Raw genomic sequence first — 22,560 nt, 5'->3', positions numbered from 1 at the left:
CAAGAGCAGCATTCACTCGGTTAAGAAACTCCAAAAAAATTCCTGAATCAAGTATGAAGTAGAAAGAAATACCTACAATGAAGTGAATTTAATGATTTCTTAAATACTATTAGAATGCAATTACTTAAATCTCATTGATGTCTTAAATACTATTAGTATGCAATTACTTAAATCTCATAAAGCAATTTTGATAAATTGCTATATTAACATAACGATTTAAAACTGAACGTTATGTTAATACGACAAATAAAACTCGTGGCAGAGTTTCTAATCGAGAACAATAATTATATGATAAAGACTAAAACTTGCTCAACATCTACATCCGGAAATTTCCATGCCGTATAAATTATCGTAAATTTATAAATGAATAATATGTTTTCTCTCTGATTCCGTTAATTCATATTTTAAAAATAAAAATCACTCGGAATAAAAAAAATTTAAAAATAATTTTGATAAAAATTTCATTTTATATATAAAATAAGAGACAAAAAGTGTTTTAAAGTTCAGATTCCTCACGAGAAATTTTCTTTTTCTTTTCTTTTATTAGAAGAATTGAATTTCTGCTGATCTTTAACAGAAATTAAAAGATGAGAATTTTACACTAACTGCCCTTTTTTTTAATTTAAAATTTCGAATAATTATTTTGAAATATATAATAATTGAAAAATATACTAAATGTTTCTAAATACTATTTTAAATTATATACTTATTTTAAATTGCAGTAAATTTGACATGATAAATAACATTAAATTCTATTAAGCAATTATTTGGGAAAATATTAGAAATGAATAATATATCACCTGATAATTAATTTTTCAAATGTATTGGAATTTTTTCAATACTATTGGAACCATTTTTGTGAAAGAAAGCAGATAAGTTCTTTTATCGGTATGAGATATTTTGGTCTAACTCAAATTCAGTGTTTTAAATCTTCTATGATATTTAGGTTTGGACTCTGAATAGGCCAATCCAGTTCCTCAACATCTACATAGTCAACCTAGCTCTATACTGCGCTTAATTTGTGGGCAGAAGCACATTGAAATTAGATAAAAAGACTTTTCCTTTCTTTTCTCTTTCGGACAAGTTGTTACCACCATAGAATATTGATATATCAACTTACGTAATGTTATAATTGTGTTTGGGAAAATAATGTGAATAACATAATATTTATTATTATTAATATGCATACTTTATTGTAATTTAAAATATATATTTGAATTTTAAGTATTCAGATGTAATATCATACTTTGAACCTTAAATTTTATCTTATTATTAACGACTGGAAGACTCAAGTTTAGAAGATATTAATTTTTGGAAAACCCTTCATCATTTGACTTTAAAGCTTATAGAAATTTATAGCTACAATGTTGATATTGTTACGAAATTTCCGGGATTCGTTTGGATAGTGGGAGTTATATGGTGTGGAGAACGCTCAATCAACAAGCGGCAGTAGAAAATAAAAACAACGACGTTTATTTACACGAAGACACACAGGACAGCACAAAGACGACAAGTATATACAGCACAGAAGACGATTATCTTCAGCCGAGACGTGCAGCATAGAACAGCATACAACAGTACACACAGCAGCTCTACTCCATCGCTGCTCCGCTAGTCCCTGGAAGACGAGTTCTTCACCGTCGCTTCCGACTACTCTTCGACTCCACTGATCCACGACTCAATTCACCGTCGACTCCCCGGCAGCTGCAGCTCCTTTTATAGGTCTCAGGAGGCGGGGCTAGAAGCCTCTCAACCAATCAGGAACGTTCGAGGCTTAACTCGGTTCCTACTGGACGGATCGGGAAAATTCTCGATGTTTCGGGTATAATCTATTTTATCGCCAAAGTCGCCAAATGGTCGCCAAGATTGTCGCCAAGCTCTGGGATCTCCTATGGAACCCACTATGCTGGGAAGCCGCATCACAGTTTCGTAACAATATAATTCTATATCTTAATATCATCCAACTGGAATTTTTAAATAAGTTATCCTGTATAATTATCTGGACTTGAAATTATGAAAGAAAAACAATTATATTTTTCCCGCAAGCATATTTACAACATTTCTAGTAAATATTCATATTTCCTCGAATATTTAAAGTATTTATTTGGAGTATTTAAATCAATGTTTCTTAAAAATGCTTCTCGTGATGTATTCTGTGAATTTCTTGCAATTTGATTAAAAATTCTCAATTTGTGAAAATCGGGAGATAACCTTTATATTTTATAAGATAAAATACGAAACTTTACAAAAATATCTAAAGGTTTAGGGAACAGTAAATGAAAAGAACTGCAATTTGCTGACCAGAATAACAAATCGTCATCAACTTTCTATGAAACTTAATGAGACCAAATTGCTTTCTTTTTTCAATTTCCGGGGAAACCTCCTGCTTACAATATGAATTTAAGCACATTCTTTTCACGGTCTAAGTTCTAAAGTAGTTGTTCCAGGTTCATTAAAAATTAAAAACGGGTAAATAAGAAAATAACTAAATATTTTTGATCAATCATATAGTGAGTTTTATGAAAATCTTTTAAGATTTCCATACTTTCAGATTTTTTTCTTTTCAATTCTTGAAAACATGATTTGGGACTAATATCTGAAGATGGTATTTAAAAATATGATTCCGAATAATGAAAAAGTTTTGCAAGAATATATGTCTTTACTTTCAAAAATTACTTCATTATTAATTTATTTTTCTAATTATTTTTAAAAACGAAGGCAAAATTTTATGAGTAAAAGCTATTCGTCCTTCCATTTAAATTATTAGAATAAATACAATTACATTTCTTACATCATAATATAGGAATTTTTATTAAATATTTTATTATGTTAATTATAATTCAATTATTTATAATGTCATAAAAGTTCAAATTTATAAGTTAAAAGTGTTTGTTAAATTTTTGTGAACTATTAAATTAAAAGTTTAAACAGTTAAAAAGTCTATTATTTCGCCTTTTCAAATTGCATTAATGTCGCAACAAAAATGTCGAAGGAATTTTGAAACAAAAAGACTGTTTAAAAATTCATAGTTATAATTTATTTGATTTTTTTAAAGAAAAATTAATTGAGTTTTTGTTTAAACCTTTAAAGCAGTCAGTTCAACATTTGGCATAACCATCAAAACTTAAATTTCTTTCGCTTAAGTAGAAATAAATATGAAGCAGATCTCCCAATCCTGGATAATGGTATAAAAATTACATCAATTGCCAAATATTGTACAAAGTTTTGAAGTTAAAAAATAAGTTATTTCTAATAAAATGTGTTTTAGATCTCATCATGCTTCTAGTTAATAAACTAAATTTCCTTTATTAAATAGACAGTTAACTAAATAAGTTTATCTCTCGATGTGTCAACCTTTTCAAAGCTCAATTGCTTCAAAAGGATGTATGAATTTAATTTTTAAAATATAATCAATTATATAAATTTTTATACTTTTTTAATTTAAAGCATAACTAATCAAATATAAAAAACAATTTAATTACAATTTTCTTTAATTTTCAGTTACCCTCCTCTCAAAATAAAATCATGAAAGCTATTGAACATAAACTGAAATAAAAACAGTGTTCATTTATAAATATTTTATTAAAAGCCTTTATCAAAACAAATATACACAACAACATGCACAATTTTCATTTTAATTGTACACATAACAGTAAATGTCTTAAATGTATAACTTAAAAATCGCAGTCCTTGTCTTGAATGCATTAAACTAATGGATAACTGGCTTGGGTGGCAATACCACATTGGTTGTCCTTGTTCCTTGCCATCTTAATGTATCCCTTGATACCCCAGGTGGTTCCCCAGCTGAAAGAAATTTATTTTTAGTAAAAGAAATTTCTTGTATCTAAATAGCGATTAATCTAAAAGATCTTATAAATTAAAAAAATATATATAAGTCCTCAAGTGATTGTTTAATGAAGATATTAAACAGTACATACAAAAAAAAAAAAAAAAAAAAACCCGAAATAATATAAAGTTTTTATGATTTTGAAGTTTATGACCTTGAAATGATCTTGAGCATTTATAATTGTAAGAGTGTGTCCAAATATTTTATTATTGATAAGATTTTAATATCTTTTAAGATATCTGTTAATGTTATTGGTATAATCACAAATACTAAAGTTAATTTACTATAGAATGATTTTAAAATTTTGTCTTTTATGAATATCAGTCATAATGAATATCAAGGTTTGAATTCTAGAATTTTTTTTTCTTTTTAAATCGTGAAGTTATATGCACTGAAAGACAAAAATACTAACCATAATTCTTCTTTTCTTTCCTTAAAGTTTAATTTAAATGGACCGAATCGAATGTCGGTAAAAATACGCTGACAATATAAACATTGGCTTAATTTATCATATTATTTTATCTTTATACGGTGTTTTCAAATTATTTAAAATAATCTTACCTGTTCTTAACCAACCAATAATCAGATCCGTCTTCAGTGCCATAGCCTACAACCAATACACCATGGTCGAGTTGTTCAGAACTGCATTCGGATTCGTCATAGACACCATCCCTGTAAAGTTAAAACAATATGTATAATATTTTGGAAAAACTTTGCATTGATCATCCAAGAATCGTGTAAAAAAATTTCATGTATATCAAAAACTGATTACATCAAAAATAAATGAAATTATAATATTTTTTAATAAATTATGAATTCTAAAAAATTATGCAGGCTTTAGCTTGATTCTGAGATATATTTGGGATTTGTTATATACATAAATATAACAATGTTTAATCATTTATATTAAAAGGTTTATTAATCCTTTTTTAAAAAAATCTTAATATATCTGCCTTTACAGAAAATTATATTAAAAGAAACAGAAAACAAATATTCTGCATACATAAATAAAATAATGTTTGTTAATTTATAAGTCAGAAATATTAAAATTCATCTTCCTTAAAATTTCAAGGTATCTTCCAATTCTTAAGAAAATCATTCTAATCGCTTATTATAAGAATTGATAGCACGTTTAGAAACTGTTATTATAAAGAGCAACAGTCATTCGCGCTGTAGAAAAAATAATTTCAATAACAATAATCACTTACTGGTAGGTTTGGAAACTGTCATGACTGGCATCAATGGCAACTGAGATGGGTCCAACAGTGGCAACTGCTTTCTTCAAAGCCTCCTCATCTCCAGTTGGAATGTCAACGTAGCCAGTAACAGTTGCACCGACAGCAGATCGTTTGAAGTGGCAAGTTCCGTCCTGCAATTAATGATTTATTAGCCCAAATTTCAAATAAGCAAATTTTATGTATGTGAAGCTATGGAATGGATTATGGCATGGCTAATGACAGCCGTTAAAGTTTCGCCTCAGTTGCCCACCTCCATGCTTTTTTAACGATGGTTTCTTATATTATCGGAATGTTTTGGCATGGCGGAAATAACTGCTTTGATTCGATTTCGATTATATAAATCTGATTCTAAGAGAAAGTTACAACTATAAAAAGTTATTATTAACTATAAGTTATTACCAACTATTAAGTTACAACTATAAAATCTGACAAGATGTGACTTTCTTGAAGGTAGGGTATAATGATCTTCAAGAGCATGGGGAGGATCTAAGCAAAATTCTTTTTTTCGTGGAAATGCACTGCAAATTTATGCACAGTAAGCAATTAGCTGTATCTGGTTGCAACTAGCGAAACAAATAGCATTTCAATAGAAAAAGAGGCTGTGCATAAAGAAATTTTGGCAACAAGAATAATGAAATTATATGAAAGTATTCTGAATACGGTTTTTGATGCATTTGGAAATGTGCAAAATATGGAGGACAAAGATTGGTCAAGAAATGGTCGTATTTGCCATAATAATTGATATATAAACTTGTACTGGGCTTGTGGAACCATGTCTAATAACTAATGCAATTAAAGAAAGTCAAATATCCTGCTAAATAGCATTTTTTTTTGTCGTTGTTCTTTCTCTAAACCGAAAGAAGCTTTTCCGACCATTTTCACTCAATAAGACTTTTCCTTGCTGGGATAAATTTCTTATTCTTCATTTCTGCAATGAACTGTTTTTTCTGTATAATCAACTATAAGGTAACTATAGAATGAATTTAATTCCAACAATTAACTTCAGCAAAGCTATGTCTTAAAAATATCTCCTGTCTTGAGTTGGCCACTTTACTTGATGGAAATATATATCCTAATCATCCGCTTATTATAAATACCTAAACTGCCATTGTGTTTTAAATATATTATATGCTTAAATGGTGTTCAACTTTTTCCATATATTATGTGAGTGATAATCATAATAGTGTGACCCTTATGGTGTTCTTGTGTTAACACAATGTAAAGTGGGACAAATTTAGCTAATTTTCAATTTTCGATACTGGTAAGTAAATTGGATATATATACTAACTAAATGTAATACTCTAGGATGCATTACATTTAACAGAAAGCCGAATCATAACTCTGACCGCGTAGAATAGGCGCAGGTGTGAAATTTTTCCTTTGCAGCTTGTTATGTTTCTGTACTGATATGAAGAGTCAATTCCTTTGTGTATTACACATAAATTTCACTCGGTTATAAAGGCACACTTTCTCACTTGTATAAAAGCGTTTCCTAGAAAATGGCTATTTTTATAGCCATAGAAAATTAATTGAACCCTATAATCATCATGTATTTGAAAGTAATTAAACTTTTAATTGAAAATTGTTTTTTTTTTATTACTAAGCGGGTCTTTCTTTCCTGGATAATTATCTATATTATGTTGGAATTACTTTATATCTGAGAATTATTTTGCTGTTTTCTTTTGGTATCTTTTTGTAAGAAAATTGTAAAAAAGAAGTGGCACAAATCTAAAAGAGTAATGATAATTACTTCAGCGGTGTATGGGTAGGAGTCTTCAGTGTCAATGCCCTTGTTGTCCTTGATGTATTGGAAAGCCTGGTCCATCAAACCTCCTTCACATCCCATGTTTCCTGGAAGAATAAAATATTAACGTAACTTTAAGATTTTTAATATAATATTTCATTCTTTCAGCATTCTTAGAAAGGAGTTTTTCTTTGAATTTTTTCACCTGTTATGTATTATTTTATTCTTATTTTTTATAAATGATATATTATTTACTTTTAAGTGCGGAGTTCAAACCTGTCATTTCCTTAATTTTCTTTAAATAAAATTAATTTCTCGGAAATTTTTATTTTTAAGGGAAATTAAATATCATCAATTTATCATTCATAATTCACCATTATTCATAAATAAAGAAATAAAATTAAAAAACTTCAGATTAAAAACAAACTAAATATTTAAATTCTTCAAAACTAAATATTTCCAAGTGATATATATAAATATATATATATTGGTATATTTCCATACCGAAAACATGAATAATTGAAGCTAATTTCTCTTTTCTTTTGTGTTTAGTAATTAAAATTATGTTAACTTGTTGGAGTTGGCATTTAAGTATTAGATTAAAAAATACAGAAAGAACAACAAACGTTTTTGAACATTTATTTTATTGATTTTTAGTGATTTATTATTATTGACTTTTTTAACTCTAATCATCTGTTTGATTATTCTACTAACTTATTTACAATACAGATTCAATTTTTTCCCTTCAGCTATATATTTAGTTTATTCCTAAAATCCACGTGAAAGTATTTATGGGAACAATTTTCAAAATATAAAAAGTTCATTTGATTCATGGATTTTATTGGTAAAATTAATGCTGAATGAACACTATTCAGAACAGTCAAAACAATTTCTCATCAAGAGCAGATAAAGTATATTTTCTGTTACAAATCATTTTTCAAAATTTCTCGCTTACAAATATAAGAATGTTCAGCCTTCAATAACAAAATTAAAAATAACCAGACCCTTATAAATGATGGATCATAGGGGGAATTCCCTCTCGAATCAATGAATTTTTGATTCTGCATCATTGACCTACAAGCCTCAACTTGAAACTTTCTTCAAAGGAAGTTTGTTATTAATATTGCAGTTCACTTTGGGAAATTATTTTCCATTATCACAAATTTCAGTTTAATTATATAATATTCTGATAAAAGATAATAAAAATATATATAGATAATTTTTCATTTATAGAAAAAACTAGGAACGAGCATTTACCTTCTGGTCCAGAGCAGTCGACCAAGTTTTGTTCACTGAGAGAAACCAATTTACCGGTCTTCTTTTTATGTTGACCTTCCAGAGAGCCAGTTGTAGAGAAGGCCCAGCAAGAACCGCATTGTTGCTGCGGATAGAAACAGTAAATATTTATATGTGAAAACTTCTTATATCGAAATTATTTGATGGATCTAATATTATTCATATTAGATGTATTAAAAATTATGAAATGATAAGAAAATGCAAGAAAAATACCAAAAGATAGGAAAATTGTGCATAAAATCATTTTGTAAAATTTCCTTGTTCAAATAGCTACGCGCTATACAGTAGCGGGAAAAAAAATCCCAACACTGAGAAGGATTTGTGCTAGATAAAAAAAAAAAAATTGGTAGGCATGTTTATACATCTGAAAGATGACATTGATTCAAATTTCGCGCTTCCCGCATAAGTGTGGCGCTAGTATCGCCACTCAGAATTTACATATCAGGTTTGTTTTAAATGCGTGCTGTAAAGTTCGTGAGTGTTATTTATCTTTGAAATCTGACATATTGTGTTGATGTTAGCCAAGAATGTCTTTAAGAAGGCGAAGAATCCATTATCAACAACTCTCCGAGTCGTGTCACTACGAGAAGGTGGATTTCCTTCCCGCGATATTGCAGAAAGACTTGGCCGGAACGTATCCATTGTGAATGATTGTTGGGAGCAGTGGTCAAGGGATAGTACTGCTTCAAGAATACTGGGTTCTGGGTTGCCAAGTGGCCCTACTGTGAGGGAAGGCCGCCATATTCGGCGTACCGCTATGGCGCATCGTACTGCGTCTGCGGCAAAAGTTCGAGCTGCAGTTAGTACCACAATGACACTACAAACTGTTAGAAATCGATTACTTCAAAAACAGCTCCGAGTCAGGCGCCCTGTAGCGTGCATTCCATTGACTTCAAGACATTGCCGTTTGCGACGCCAGTGGTGTCAAGTCAGAGCTCATTGGAGGACGGAGTGGAGATCTGTTGTGTTTTCGGATGAAAGCATGTTCTGCCTTGGCGCCAGTGATGGCCGTGTGTTGGTCAGGAGGAGGTCAGGGGAACACTGAAATCAAACTGTCTGCAGCCAGACACACTGGACCTAAACCTGGAGTCATGGTCTGGAGAGCAATTTCCCTTGACAGCAGGAGCACTCTCGTGGTTACCCCAAAGACACTGACTGCAAATTTGTACGTCAGTCTGGTAATTCAAACTGTTGAGCTCCCCTTCATGAACAGCATTCAAGGGTGAGTTTTCCAACAGGATAACTCTCCCCCCCATACCGCTGTTGTAATGCAATATGCTCTACAGAGTGTCTAAATGTTACCTTGGCCTACAAGATCACAAGATCTGCTCCCAATTGAGCATGTATGCGATATCATTGGATGGTAACTCCAGCATCATCCACAGCCAGAACTGACAGTCCCAATATTGACAGAACAAGTGCAATAAGCATAGAATTTCATACCACAAAGTGACATTCGCCACCTGTATGACACAATGCATGAATTATTGCAGGCTTGCATTCAAAATTCTGGAGGATACACCGGTTATTAATGAAACAACATTTCACATTTGAAATGCATTTTCTTGGGCTTAAACTAACCTGTGATTTTGAAAATTTAATCAATTAAACATGTTAACTAGACAAATACAATGTCAAAATTTCATTACTATACAATAATTTTTTCTTGGTGTTGGGATTTTTTCCGTCAGTGCATTTGACATCTAACATCGCATTGTCTTAAACTGTGTCTTGGCGCCAAACCCTTTTACTTCTCTCAAGTTTCTATTGGTTTGTAAATTAATTTGGAGCGATAGGTTTGATGTGAAGGGGATTATATTAGTGCATTTCATTACAAACATTGATTACTTGATAACTTCCATGAGTTATCTAGTTATTTTCGGGTGTCAAATATGTGACAATTTAATGTAATTCAGTGATTCTTTAATATAATTAAATGTAATTCAGTGATCCTTTTATGCAATTAAATGTAATTCAGTGATCCTTTAATATAATTAAATGTAATTCAGTGATCCTTTTATGCAATTAAATGTAATTCAGTGATTATTTCATGCAATTAAATGCAATTCCTTTATCATTTCATGCAATTCAGTGTAATTCAGTGATCATTTAACACAATATTTCAGAATTTCAAAGAAAAGATTTAAATGTCGCATTCTTTTGAAATATGTATTACATAGTATATTTTTAAGGCAAAAGCACATATTGCATTTCCATAAAATAATTTTGTTATACTCACTTGATTCTTAACAGGTGTTACCAATCCCTTGTCTCTCCAGTCCACCTGGTCAGGAATGTAGGCATTAGAAACAGGCACCCATGTGGTTCCGTTGGATTTGTGACCAGGTTTACCACGGTAACCGTTGAAGGTTTTCACAAACTCTTCGTGGGGCTAAAATTGCGATTAGGTGAATTTTTTTATTATAAAATACATTAAGAAGCAAAAATAATCATCTTAATTAACTGAACAGCTTAATAATACGACTAAAATTTCAAAAATATATCCTGAAAATATGAATTGTGTTTGAGGGAATTTCAGTAGGGAAAATAATTTCAATCATAAATAAATATTGCTTTCTTATCTGATAAAACTTATCTAATCTTTAACATAATTAAATATATTATTTTTTTATGATAACAGAAAATATTTTTATATGCAAATATAAAATAATCAGTTTAGTAAGTGCAGCAGAATAATTTGATTTAGAAAAGTCAGATTGGAAAATATCATATAAAGTATCTTTAACTTCTTTTATAGTCAAGTTTGTGATATAAAAGAAATTCGTATAAATAATATCATCAAATCTGAAATATAAAAATGATATATAAATATATTTCGTCAAACATGGAGCTTATTTGAATGCAAAAGCAAATGATTTACACTTATGTCATCAAAAATGATGCCTTAAATTTTTCTACTAATTTTCAATCTGCACCTTTTCAATTAAAAAAATGAAAGGAAAGTGGTGAAAGCATTTATTTGTTTATTTGTAATTTTTTTTCGGAGTCCATTGTTATAAGAATATGCACTTAAGAAAATAAAATAGAACATCTACTTATTTTTAAATATTATATTCAATTCTTTGTTTTTAAAATTAACCATCAATTAATTAGTTTTTAAAAAAAATGGAATTTAATAATATATTACATGAAATTTAAAACAGAATTTGAAGTCGAAATTCAACATCAGAAACAATTGATCTGAAGTATTAAGAATTTTTAATTTGAAAATTCATTGGTATGGATATTTCTATTAAAAATAGATACATTTATCGAGAACCTTACCATATCAGAGTATTCATTGAGGCCCTTTCTGAAGGAGTGAAGTCCGAGATCATAGCGAAGGTTGTGACGGACAATATCGGCCAGCCTTCGCTCCCAGATTAGTCTCCTGGTCACTTCTTCTCTTTCATTGTAGTTTTTTCCAAATACTTTCTAAAAATATAATTAAAAACTATTGTTTTAATATTGATTTTCAAAAATATCAGAGTTAAAGAATTTTAATTATTATTGCAAATAATTACATGTAAAATACGTAGAAATTTATTTCAATAAAATATTGATAATTTCACTGAATATGATCAACACATTTTCCACAATTAAAAAAATATATAAACACAAATAAAATGGCATTTTGTAGAAATGAATCGAGTAATTTTCTAATGCACTATGAAATGAAAACTGGAAACAATCAATATCGTTTGGAAAAAAATTAAACTGAAAAATCTTGGTTTATAATTAATATTTGCTTAAAATATTTGTTGTTAGTAAAGAATCAGTAAATAAAATTTCTAATTACTTCGCGTGTTTGTTTCGTTAGTGGGAATTTAGCATTATAAGAAAATACTTTTCATAAATATTTAATAATAACTCATGTTTTTACCATCTTCAATTGATTTTTATCTAATTATTATTCTTTGCTTCTCAAAAAAAACCAAAACCTTATTTCACATTTTAAAATCAAATTTTTGAAGGAACTTTACAAAAAATAATTTTCAAAGAAAATAGAATTTCATTTGAAATCTAAAGAATTCTAGAAGAAAGAAGAAAGTAAATTAAGAAGAAAGTAAAGAATCGAAATCATAAATATCTAAAATCTGATCATACCGAAATGATTTTATATATTTGGATTTCTTGTTTTATTTTAAAATCAGAAATCGAAATTTTATTTTCATAACATTCTTATTGTTTTCTTATAAATCTTTTTAATTTTTTGGAAAAGAATTGTAATAAAATCATAGTAAAAAATAGAAAACAATTTCAATCACAAAATTTTAAAAAAATGATAAAACAGGATTTATGATTTAAAACTGAGAAGAAATTTTTTCACATAAAATATGTTTACTGCTTTTGAAGAAAACTACTGTAAACAGCTTCTAAGCAAATTTTTTATAGGTTTATCTATATCTATTTTTCAATGGCTTCCATATTTCTAGCTTATAGCGTAACAATCTGCCTTAAATTCTTTGATATCTACATTCAAGTCATATTTATTTTTTAAATGGAATAAATTCGAATTTTTGATTATAATTTATTTTAAATCAGAATTTTCGACACTGTCTAAGCTCTTGTAACCCCTTAACAAAACATTTTTTACGACTTTTTTTTATCAAAGGAATCTATGAAGATTTTCTTTTTGTATTGCAGAATTAATTTCCTGCTATTAGATCAAATGATAATTTCTTGAGATAGAAAATATTTTATCAAGTGTTGGAAAGAATTTTGTGAAAAAGAAATAAAGCGGTAGCTTCCTATTTCCCATTCCTACAAGAATTCCATAAACTTTAATTTTACATAACTTGTTTCACGTTTGTCAAGAGAGAAATTTGTAACCAATTTTTCACTTTCTTATTGATGAGCTTCAAGTTTTGAATTTTGCATATGTGAATATTTTCGATGACAATATAACTGTTTTCAATTTTTTTTTAAATTTAAAAATTAGTTAATTGATATATTTAAATAAATTCTCAGTAAATTCAAGAGAGGATATTTATGACAGTTATGAGAAAATAGTTTATATGAGAAAAAATTCAATTAAAGATTCCTTGATATTCACGAAAAATAATTATAATAAAAGGTAGAAAAGATTTTAAAAAAAAATCAATTAAACATTTAAGTATATTAATAAATTGTATTTAAAAAATAATTTTTTATTAAATTGAAATCTTATATGTTAAAAAAACATTATAAAAAGGCTTACCTTGAAGTTTTCCCAATGTTCATTGAGTTCTGGATCGAATATCGAAAGTCTGGCAGCAGCAACAGCAAAAAGAGCAAACAGGACGAGACACTTCATGATTCACCTGATAAGTCAATCGTGTCAATAGCGTTGAATTTATATGTTTAGAAGAAAAATGCCAATAAATTATTTGTCCGATTAACGTCTCATTTATAGATCATTTAGTAAATTTTTAGTTTAAAATTTTCGAAAATTATCAAATTCTTATCGAACACAAATTTTTAAATTTTAACTAATTTTTATTAAAAAAACAATTTTTTTGTATTCAAGTATTAAAAATAATTGTCTTATTATGAAATAGTTAGCTTTATAATATATTAATGTACTCATTGTTTTCGTTTTTGAGTTTAAATATTGGAATTTAAATCAAATTTATTACATTAAATGCATTCATTTAATTACAGTTAATTAAAAAGAGATTATTGTTGCACCACAAATAATATATATTTTTAAAAATTAATACATATACAATAATTTAAATCTATATTTAATTTCAAAATTATCTCGAAAAAATATCAATTTTTAGTTTTTTGTATCTTTTCTGCAAGCGGAAATTTTTTTGTTTCAGAGACTGGTAGTAGATAGAATTTCAGCTTACGAGTATGTTGATCCAGATTATTTTGAATTATATTAATTTTTTTTAAATTGTAGAAAATTCAAAAGTAAATTGAAACATTATATCCTATTACTATTAATTATGGCAACAACGATTCTCACACAAAAAACATATTTATGTCGTCGCAATGTTCATAATTATAAATCAAATTATAAAAAGTATAATCTTTAGTTCGTAGCACTGTAGAATAATAATGTTTGAGCTTTGATTCATCTGATTTTAATTGAATTTTCAAATTTACTTTTAATTATATAAAAGCGATAACGTGCACTCAAAAAATCTTATTTAAGCTCTGCATAATGAATTTAACTATAAAACCATTAAATAAACAATCAAAGGTAAGATTGTAAAACATAACTGAAAGTATTTTACAAAATTTATTTAAGTTACAGAAAGATATTTATGGGAACAAAATTTGTATTCATTAAAATGTTGTTTTTTATTGCAAAGTGATGAAAAAATAAAGATTTTTTGTGATATTATCGCACCGAAGTTATAGGAGAAAAGTGTAAATTTTAATTAATTTTTGATTAAATTCTAAATAAAGTTTTTTTTTTAAAAAACTCTCTTTTTTTAGTGAGTTTATTCTACAAAATAAATAAATAGGTAACAATTCAATAACTCTAGGTTTACATTCTGCTCTGTTTGAGTATTTTGAAGGTTTTTTACATCAAACATTCATAGATATTATCCAGCCTATATGTATCATCACATTAAGATGAAAGGTAAGTGGGTGGAACTTACTATATTCTAAATGAAAGGAATTTCAGAATTTATAAAAAAAATAAAGTTTCTAAGCACATTCCTTTTTTGTCAATGTTAAAATATTCATGAGGAAAGTTAGCAAAGCAACTAAGAATTAATGATTTTCTCACTATGTTAAATAATGATTTTCTCAATATGGGTGTTTTTTAAAGATACTTAATTTAAATCAACTCAATAATAGTAAAAATTAGTATTATTACACAAAAATTATTCAAAGACTGTATTATGCTACATATATCAAAAATAAATGCTTCACTCCAAATAAAATTAGAAATAGAATACAAAAACACTGATATGAAAACTGGCGGAGAAAAAAAAAGAGAATAAAATTTCTTACCAATAGAGGAATATCAGACCTAATTACGGAGCGAGTAACTTCCAAACACTGGATGATGAAATCTGTGAAAGTAACTCGATTTATAAAGGGTAGAACTTTCTGATAATCAAATCTGGGAAGTCATCTGATATTAACACATTATCAATAAGCCGCCAAATTATTATGAAAACAAATTATCACGATGAAAGTCACAAGGTCCAACACATTCGCTTTCATGCTTTTTAATCTTCAGTAAACTTTAAAAATAAGTGATAAAAAAGGACAAAAGTGCCTTCGTGACTTCTGGTTATCAAAATCAGCAGTACACCTTTCATTCAGTATCTGAAGTGTCACACTGTTCATATTTATTTATTTATCTAAACACTTAAAGATGGTGACAATATTTAAGATAAGAGAAAGATAAAGATAATTCTAGAAGAGAAAAAAATGGTTTGGAAAATCAGAGAAATTTTTCAAAAGAAAATTTATTCTAAATCATTTGATTTGGAATAGAAAATATTTTTTTTATTTATTCGATTATCTATAATAATGTCACCTTGTTCTCATTTATTTGCTTTTTATATTGAGCAGGAATTTTGTTCAGTAAGTTCAATAACAAGAGAAAATAATTTTCATTCCTCAACTTATATTGAATAAAAATCTTGTTTCGTAAATTGTCAAAATGTATCTTACAGCATCTCAATATTTAACACAATTTTTTCGTATCTGTCAACTAAGTACAATATGCCTATAGTATGATGGCTTAAACATTATTAAATGCCTGATTATTAGTATTGCTAATTATTAATTTACAAAGAAGTCTATTATTCCCAACAAATTTCCCAAAGAGTGTTTCCTCTTGTTACCATATATATTTGAAAATATCAGCATATTTTATAATAAAAGGATAAGAATATTAATGATGAAAATCATCATAAAATTAATTTGAAATGTCCATATTCCTTCCCCGATGTTGTACGCAACTTATTTTCAATGATGTGCAGGACATGAATTACTTAAATAGCACAAATTCCTTTGATTGTTCAGATGGAGCGGTCTATTGTTTCAGGATTTCTGGGATAGTTCGGTTGACTAGTTGAATTATTTGATCTTTGAGGCTCAGAGTTACTCTTCCATTCGCTACAGTCTCCTGATTTAAACCCATGTGTTCGTCATTTGATTCCAAATATAATTCCCAAGTATACATTTGGAAGAATATTTTATTGCCTTGATTACCGAATTTAATAATTCGTAAAGTGATAAACCTCTCCGTCTGAATAATCGATGTCACAATGCTTTAAGTATTCTACGAATTGCACTTCGCTGGAAGCAGCACAAATTTGTTAATTACACCAAATGATTAAAAATATTCCGAACAATTGCTTATGCTTTATCGACTAACATTATGTCTTTGTTGCATTAATTTCTAACTCCCCTATTAGATGTGTTAAAAAATTGTTTTCAGGATGTTTTATAACATCTACACTATTTTGCTGATGAAAAGCAAAGTTTATAGCTTTTTTGGCAGCTAGAATCGATCAATTCCTCCCTGTTTTGGCCATCTTCCAACCACTTATTACTATTCAAAGAGAGTGAATAATCTTCAAAAACATAAGATACTAGGTACTGAATATTATTTTATTGTTGTAAAGAAATATATGATAGATGTCTTGCTGTTAAGATTTAAGATAGCAGTCATTTATTTTTGCAAAATGAAGGATGATTTCGAATTTATTCATTTAATAAAGAACTTCACATTTGTTGCAATAGTAAGATATCTAATTTTTACTAGATTTAAAAATTGAAATAAATAAAAATAAATAAAATTTGAATAAATAAATAAAAATGGAAACTGATAAAAGTAAAATTTGTTTAAGACTGGAATTTTATGTTAAAGAAGTTTAAATCGTATTTTAACTGTTCTCGTGTAAATTAATTAACTAATTTAATATATAAAAGATTTACGTATAATGTAATAAATAACAGTCTTTATAACAAGTTTTTCATAATCATAATGTAATAAATAATATTCTTTAAATCTCGTTGATAATGTTATTGAAGCAATGACTGTAGGAATGTCGACTTTTGGAGCGATTTTATTATATGGTAATTATTGATATTAATGTAGCATTGTAAATTTGACTTATTGAATGGAATTTTTCATGTCTGAGATGTTATAGTTTCTCTAGTTTAAATTTTGTATAACTACCATTGCCTGAAACTTTTTGACTTGTAATATAGAATCTACTTCCAATCAGTGAAATATTCTAAAGATGAAAGAATTGATATATCCAGACAGAATTAATCCATATTTTGCAACAGAATTTATCTATATTTTGCATCCGGTAAAATAATTTTTACTAAGAGATGATCATTTGATAATCGGTCTTAATTTCAGAATTTTTGAATAATTACTGTTTTATTCTTCATTTTCTATGATTTCAGTGTCCATAATCAATTATTTTTTTATTGTATATGTGGTAAATTTAATTTATCCGTGACTTTAAAACATATTCTTTCGAACGTTGCTGCAGTGTTTTAAAATAAAACGAATTCTACTCAACTTAGACATTTCTACTTTAATTATAGCCAGTTCTATGCGCATATCTTTTATCCCCCTCCATACTCTCCAAGCTCTAATATCAGTAATTATCAGTAATTCTTACTGTCTTGAGGAAGAATGCTGTCGCCATCAAAACAACAAAACTCATTAAGTTTTTACATTAACGAAATCATGATATTCTCCCTTTTAAAAGCCGTCTGAGCGAAATTTTCCTCTATTTCTACTTTAGGAAACTTCGTGATCCGCTCTAAGCATAATATCTGATAAATAAGCTTAATTTGGACTTAGTTAAAATATCTTCTAATGATTTTACTTCACCCCAAGTTATATATATACGAATGCCACAAATAAAATGCCACTAAATTTAAAAGATTGCATTTATCTTTGAATCTCTTTCCAGCTTCTGTTTCATCTCTACTTATAATAAAGATGAATGTGTATGTGCTAATGTGTTTATGTGTTGGTGCTCTAAGTCACCGTTGCCCTAAAGTCAGCAAATGTAGCACATATATATTTTGGAAAATAAAAATGAGCTCCTAGGAGTGATTTAAAAAAAAGTTAATTAATAAAAAAAAATGAATTTTTACAGATTTTTTTTGCGATAATTCCAAAAATATTACAGAACAAAATAAATTTTTACATCATTTTAAAATTTTGGATAATTGCGTTTTCTATAATTTTTTTTTTGCTTTTAATTAACTTACAAAAAATGTTGTAAGCATATTTTCTTATAATATATTTCATAGAAAATAAAAATAAAGGGCGCTGGACGCGTGCATAAGAAAAATGAGCTTTTTAGCAACATGTTGCCATCACATTGACAAAACCTCAAATTAAAAGATTAACTTAACTCTCACTACAAACTACATCTAGAAAACTAATTTTCAGTCCTTTTATCCGTATGAAATGAAATAAATATGTAGCATGATATTTTCTAGAAAAATAAAGGCAAGAAAAAATTCTATGTTCCTTTTAAAATTTCTATACATGGTGTTTATAAAGTCCCGGACCCATTTTGATGTTTAATAACTCATAAAATAATAAAGATATAAACAAACTTATGGCATTTATTGATGGAATAACTCATATATTTTCCTTTTCAGGTTTGAATATTTTTACTTTTGTAAATATCGTCTGCGCGTGTGGTTAATTTCAGATAATTTCATTTTCCAGTCTAAATATCTTTACTTTTCTAAATATCGTCTGCTTATTAATTGCATTTTTCTCTCTTTTGTTTTTGGCAACTATTGCAATGCTATGTTTACTTTTGATGTGTTTGTTATATGTAGTACTTTTGTATGTGATGTTTTATTCGAGCGGATATTAAGGAGAATGCATACACCAGAAGAGAAAGCACAGATTTTATGGTGGTTCATAGAAACGAAATCGATAGTGCAAGCACAGAGAAATTTCAGAAGAATTTACCAAAAAGATCCTCCATCCAAAAACAGCATCTTGCGGTGGAAAAAGAATTTTCTAGAAATTGGAAGTATCGCAGATAAGAAACGTTCCGGACGTCCTTGTACAAGTGATTTTGATGTTGAGCGTGTCAGAGAGACATTTTTACACAATCCTAGAATATCTGTGAGATCAGCGGCAACAGAATTGGATATGCCAATTTCGACGGTGTACAAGGTTATTAAGAAAAAATTAAGACTGCATGCATACAAAGTTCAAATTGTTCAAGTTTTGGAACCGAACGATAGGCCTAGGAGGATGGCCTTTGCAACAGATATGCTAAGAAGGATAAAAGATGCTGCTGATTTTCTGAAGAGCATAATGTTCTCCGATGAAGCATCCTTTCATGTTTCTGGCATTGTTAATCGCCATAATGTGCTCAAATGGCTCTGTGGATGCCGACATGCTTGTCGCTACCTGGCGTGAAATTGACTATCGACTTGATATTCTCCGTGCGACGAAGTGGGCACACGTGGAAGCTCATTGACAAGGGTCATGAAACTTTTTGAGTCTATTTAACCATTTATGTTATGAATTTAAATCTATCTTTATTATTTTTTGAGTTATTAAACATCAAAATGGGTCCAGGACTTTATAAACACCCTGTATTATGAGTACAATAATTCTGTATCATTTATATCAGACAAATTTATTTATGACGATTATTCATTCTGATTAGAGTCCAACAGCTAATTTCTAAATTGTTAATAACTGGCGTACACATCTAATAGGAAAAATGGTTTTAAGGAATTAAAGAATTATATTTTATATACCTAGTTTGAGCCAATAGATGTTCTGATGAATTACGAATTTTAAATTTTTTACAAACTCTCCATCTCACGTGTCATATTAAACAAATATTTTTGAGACATTAACATTATAAATAAAAAAATATTTTTAAACTGTCTTAGTATATTTTAAAACTGTCTTAGTTAAAAAAATCAAACATGCATTTTAGATTACTCCGTTGATTTTATCGAAGAAAATACTCCAATCATCGCCGGAGTTCTCTCAAAGCTGAATAAAAATAGTGATGTTCAAAGTTTTATAGCTCTCTGAAGTGTAGTCACAAAAGGCTAAAACGTTTTTTTTTTTTTTTTTTTTTTTTTTTTTTTTTTTAAAGTCAGAATGTCAAATATATTTCAATTAATACGCTTCATAGGATCGATGGACTGTATATAATTTAGATTTCATATTTTTTTGTTCAGAAATACATTTTTTGATTGAAGCAATATAAAATATTATTATATACATTTATATAATTTAAATCTTTTTTTCAGTGAAAACGATACTAAATTTTATGATGAATTAATGAAATCTCATTTTATTAAATTATCTTCTGAAAAATTGCATAAATTTTAAACTATTATGTAGTGCCCATAAAATTTCAAAGCTGAGCAATTCTATTTTCTGTATTCAATTTTTAAAAAAATATATAGTTGATTTAGCAAGAAATATTTTATATTTGCTGCGCATTAATCATTTCCGTTTTAAATTAAATTTCAACATTTTAGCGAAATGACAGAATAGTAAAGAAATGAATAGTACAAGGAATAGAATAGTTTTCTAAAATTCTCTATTATTATCAGAGTTTTAAGCTTAAAAGTATTTTGTTGAAGAATCCATTACATAATACGCTTAATTTAAAATTTAGTGATTATTAATCTCATGAAGTCGAATTAAGCTGATTACCATGGCGAGTAGTATAAAAATATGAGGATAATCTTTCATTAAGTCAAAGGTATTTTGATCAGATTTGGCAGTTTGAGCTGTATTATTTCTTAGGAAGCTTAGTTGTAAGGAAAAAATCTTTCTCGTAAATTGCATGAAAACCATTTATATATTATATTAAAAAGATTTTGCATGTAAATGTTATTGATTGTAACGCATTTGAACTTCTTTTATCAAATGAAGAATTCATTTTTACCAAATATTAAATTATTCTACTGTTGCAGTTTCGACAATAATTGTTTCATCAAATCATATGTTTTTGATCAGGTGATATGATCAGAACAAATAAATATTTTGAATTACAGGATATGTATGTTACAATAATAAAAGAAAGTATTTTAAAAATTAAAATTATTTTTTATCTAATTCTTGAGAAATTTTTTTTACTAATTATTATTAATTTGATATTTAAGATGAAATTTTCATTTAAGAATTCGTATCTTGATTTGAATCTCGAGTTTTCTTATTTGAATTTCAAACATCATTCTTAGATGATTTACAACAGATATTTAGGAGTATGTACATTCGAGCATTTTTGGATCATCAAAGAAATCGGGTATATTTTATTTGATTATATGATTTTTTTTCTTTTCTTTTTATATCTTTTTGTAGTCTTTGTCATGTGTTATAAAAATTTGTAAGTAAAACAAAAAGTTAATGCTACTGAATAAGTTAGTTTGTTTGGGATTATAGCCATTTTTATGGAAGATCGAAAAATATTTTCTTTACAAGACTTCAAAAGAATAAGAAGAAAAGAAGCCAAGGACACAAGACTGAGATGTGCACTTTCTTCATCATGAAAGTTCTCCAAAACTCTAAAAAATGTAATATATACAGAGTGATTTAAAAAAAAATTCGAATAGAAACAAGGACGATTAAAGACGATAACAAGCAAACATTCTATATAAATTAAATGTAAGGTAACAAACAAACATTCTATATAAATTAAATGTACGGTAACAAGCAAACATTCTATATAAATTAAATGTAAGGTAACAAACAAACATTCTATATAAATTAAATGTATAAATTAGCCAATTTTATTCATAAAATTTGTTATGAGAAATGAAGTAAGCAAAGTGAATTTGCTTCAATCAAGTAAGTCGCTATGTTTTACGAATAGAAATTTCAATTTCTTTATTTCCTTTAAAAACGCTCAAGCATGGAATTCCTATTTTCCCTGACAAACTGTAGCAACACCAATGGTATTCAATGCAACATCAATTCCCTGCTTGCATCGATACATCTGGTGATATATTTTTAAAGCTTTTCATATCGTAAATCTTTTTTCAGTGAGAAGTAGTTATCATAAAAAATGACTAATGATAATAAAAGAGAAGAAAGAAAAAGAAATATGATAACTGTCAGAATTCTACATTGCTTGAATGTTCTGCAAAATTCTCACTGAACTGTCAGAAAATGATCTTTTTTCTTGCATTTCGAAAACATTTCAAATATTAAAATTATTTTCATCTTTTCCGTTTATTGATGATATATTTTAGAAGTGAGTACAACTCAAAAAGCTGAGCAAAAATTGCGTTACATTATATTACAATATGCTGTAAAATTCAAGTCAAAAATTGAAATAAGCGAAAAGGCAGCTATGTTAAAAACAAAAGTTTTTCTGATCCGGTTTTTTGAATAACTAAAAGTTTTCTTACTTAATAAATATTAAAATATTTTTAATACGTTAAATTAATATAATGGATTAATATATTAATCAATTTTTTTTCATACGTTTACTTTA

At 27.8% G+C, this 22,560-nt stretch overlaps 1 protein-coding gene across 1 annotated transcript; it reads right to left on the bottom strand.

Annotated features, from left to right (window-relative positions):
* Nucleotides 1-3,563: 3,563 nt before the first annotated feature.
* On the bottom strand, nt 3,564-15,235 carry LOC129980564 (procathepsin L-like). The gene is made up of 9 exons (XM_056090919.1): nt 15,083-15,235; nt 13,326-13,428; nt 11,411-11,560; nt 10,365-10,517; nt 8,087-8,210; nt 6,836-6,936; nt 5,056-5,216; nt 4,409-4,519; nt 3,564-3,804 (listed from the first exon to the last, which is right to left on the bottom strand). The coding sequence occupies exons 2-9, from the start codon at nt 13,419-13,421 to the stop codon at nt 3,705-3,707; spliced, it is 996 nt and encodes a 331-aa protein (XP_055946894.1). The 5' UTR covers nt 13,422-13,428; nt 15,083-15,235; the 3' UTR covers nt 3,564-3,704.
* Between the last annotated feature and the right edge of the window lie 7,325 nt (nt 15,236-22,560).

Source organism: Argiope bruennichi, chromosome 8, assembly GCF_947563725.1.
Source record: "Argiope bruennichi chromosome 8, qqArgBrue1.1, whole genome shotgun sequence".
NCBI classification, from domain to species: Eukaryota; Metazoa; Arthropoda; class Arachnida; order Araneae; family Araneidae; genus Argiope; species Argiope bruennichi.
This window is presented reverse-complemented; position numbering and strand designations above follow the sequence as displayed.

Bases quoted from the DNA above. Each gene is read 5' to 3' on its own strand.
- LOC129980564 (XM_056090919.1), bottom strand. From the start codon at position 13,421: ATGAAGTGTCTCGTCCTGTTTGCTCTTTTTGCTGTTGCTGCTGCCAGA. The intron at 6,937-8,086 runs GTAAATGCTCGT...TTATTCTTCCAG, and splicing joins CGACTGCTCTGGACCAGAAG to GAAACATGGGATGTGAAGGA. The intron at 5,217-6,835 runs GTAATTATCATT...CATTAATTGCAG, and splicing joins CCTACCCATACACCGCTGAA to GACGGAACTTGCCACTTCAA.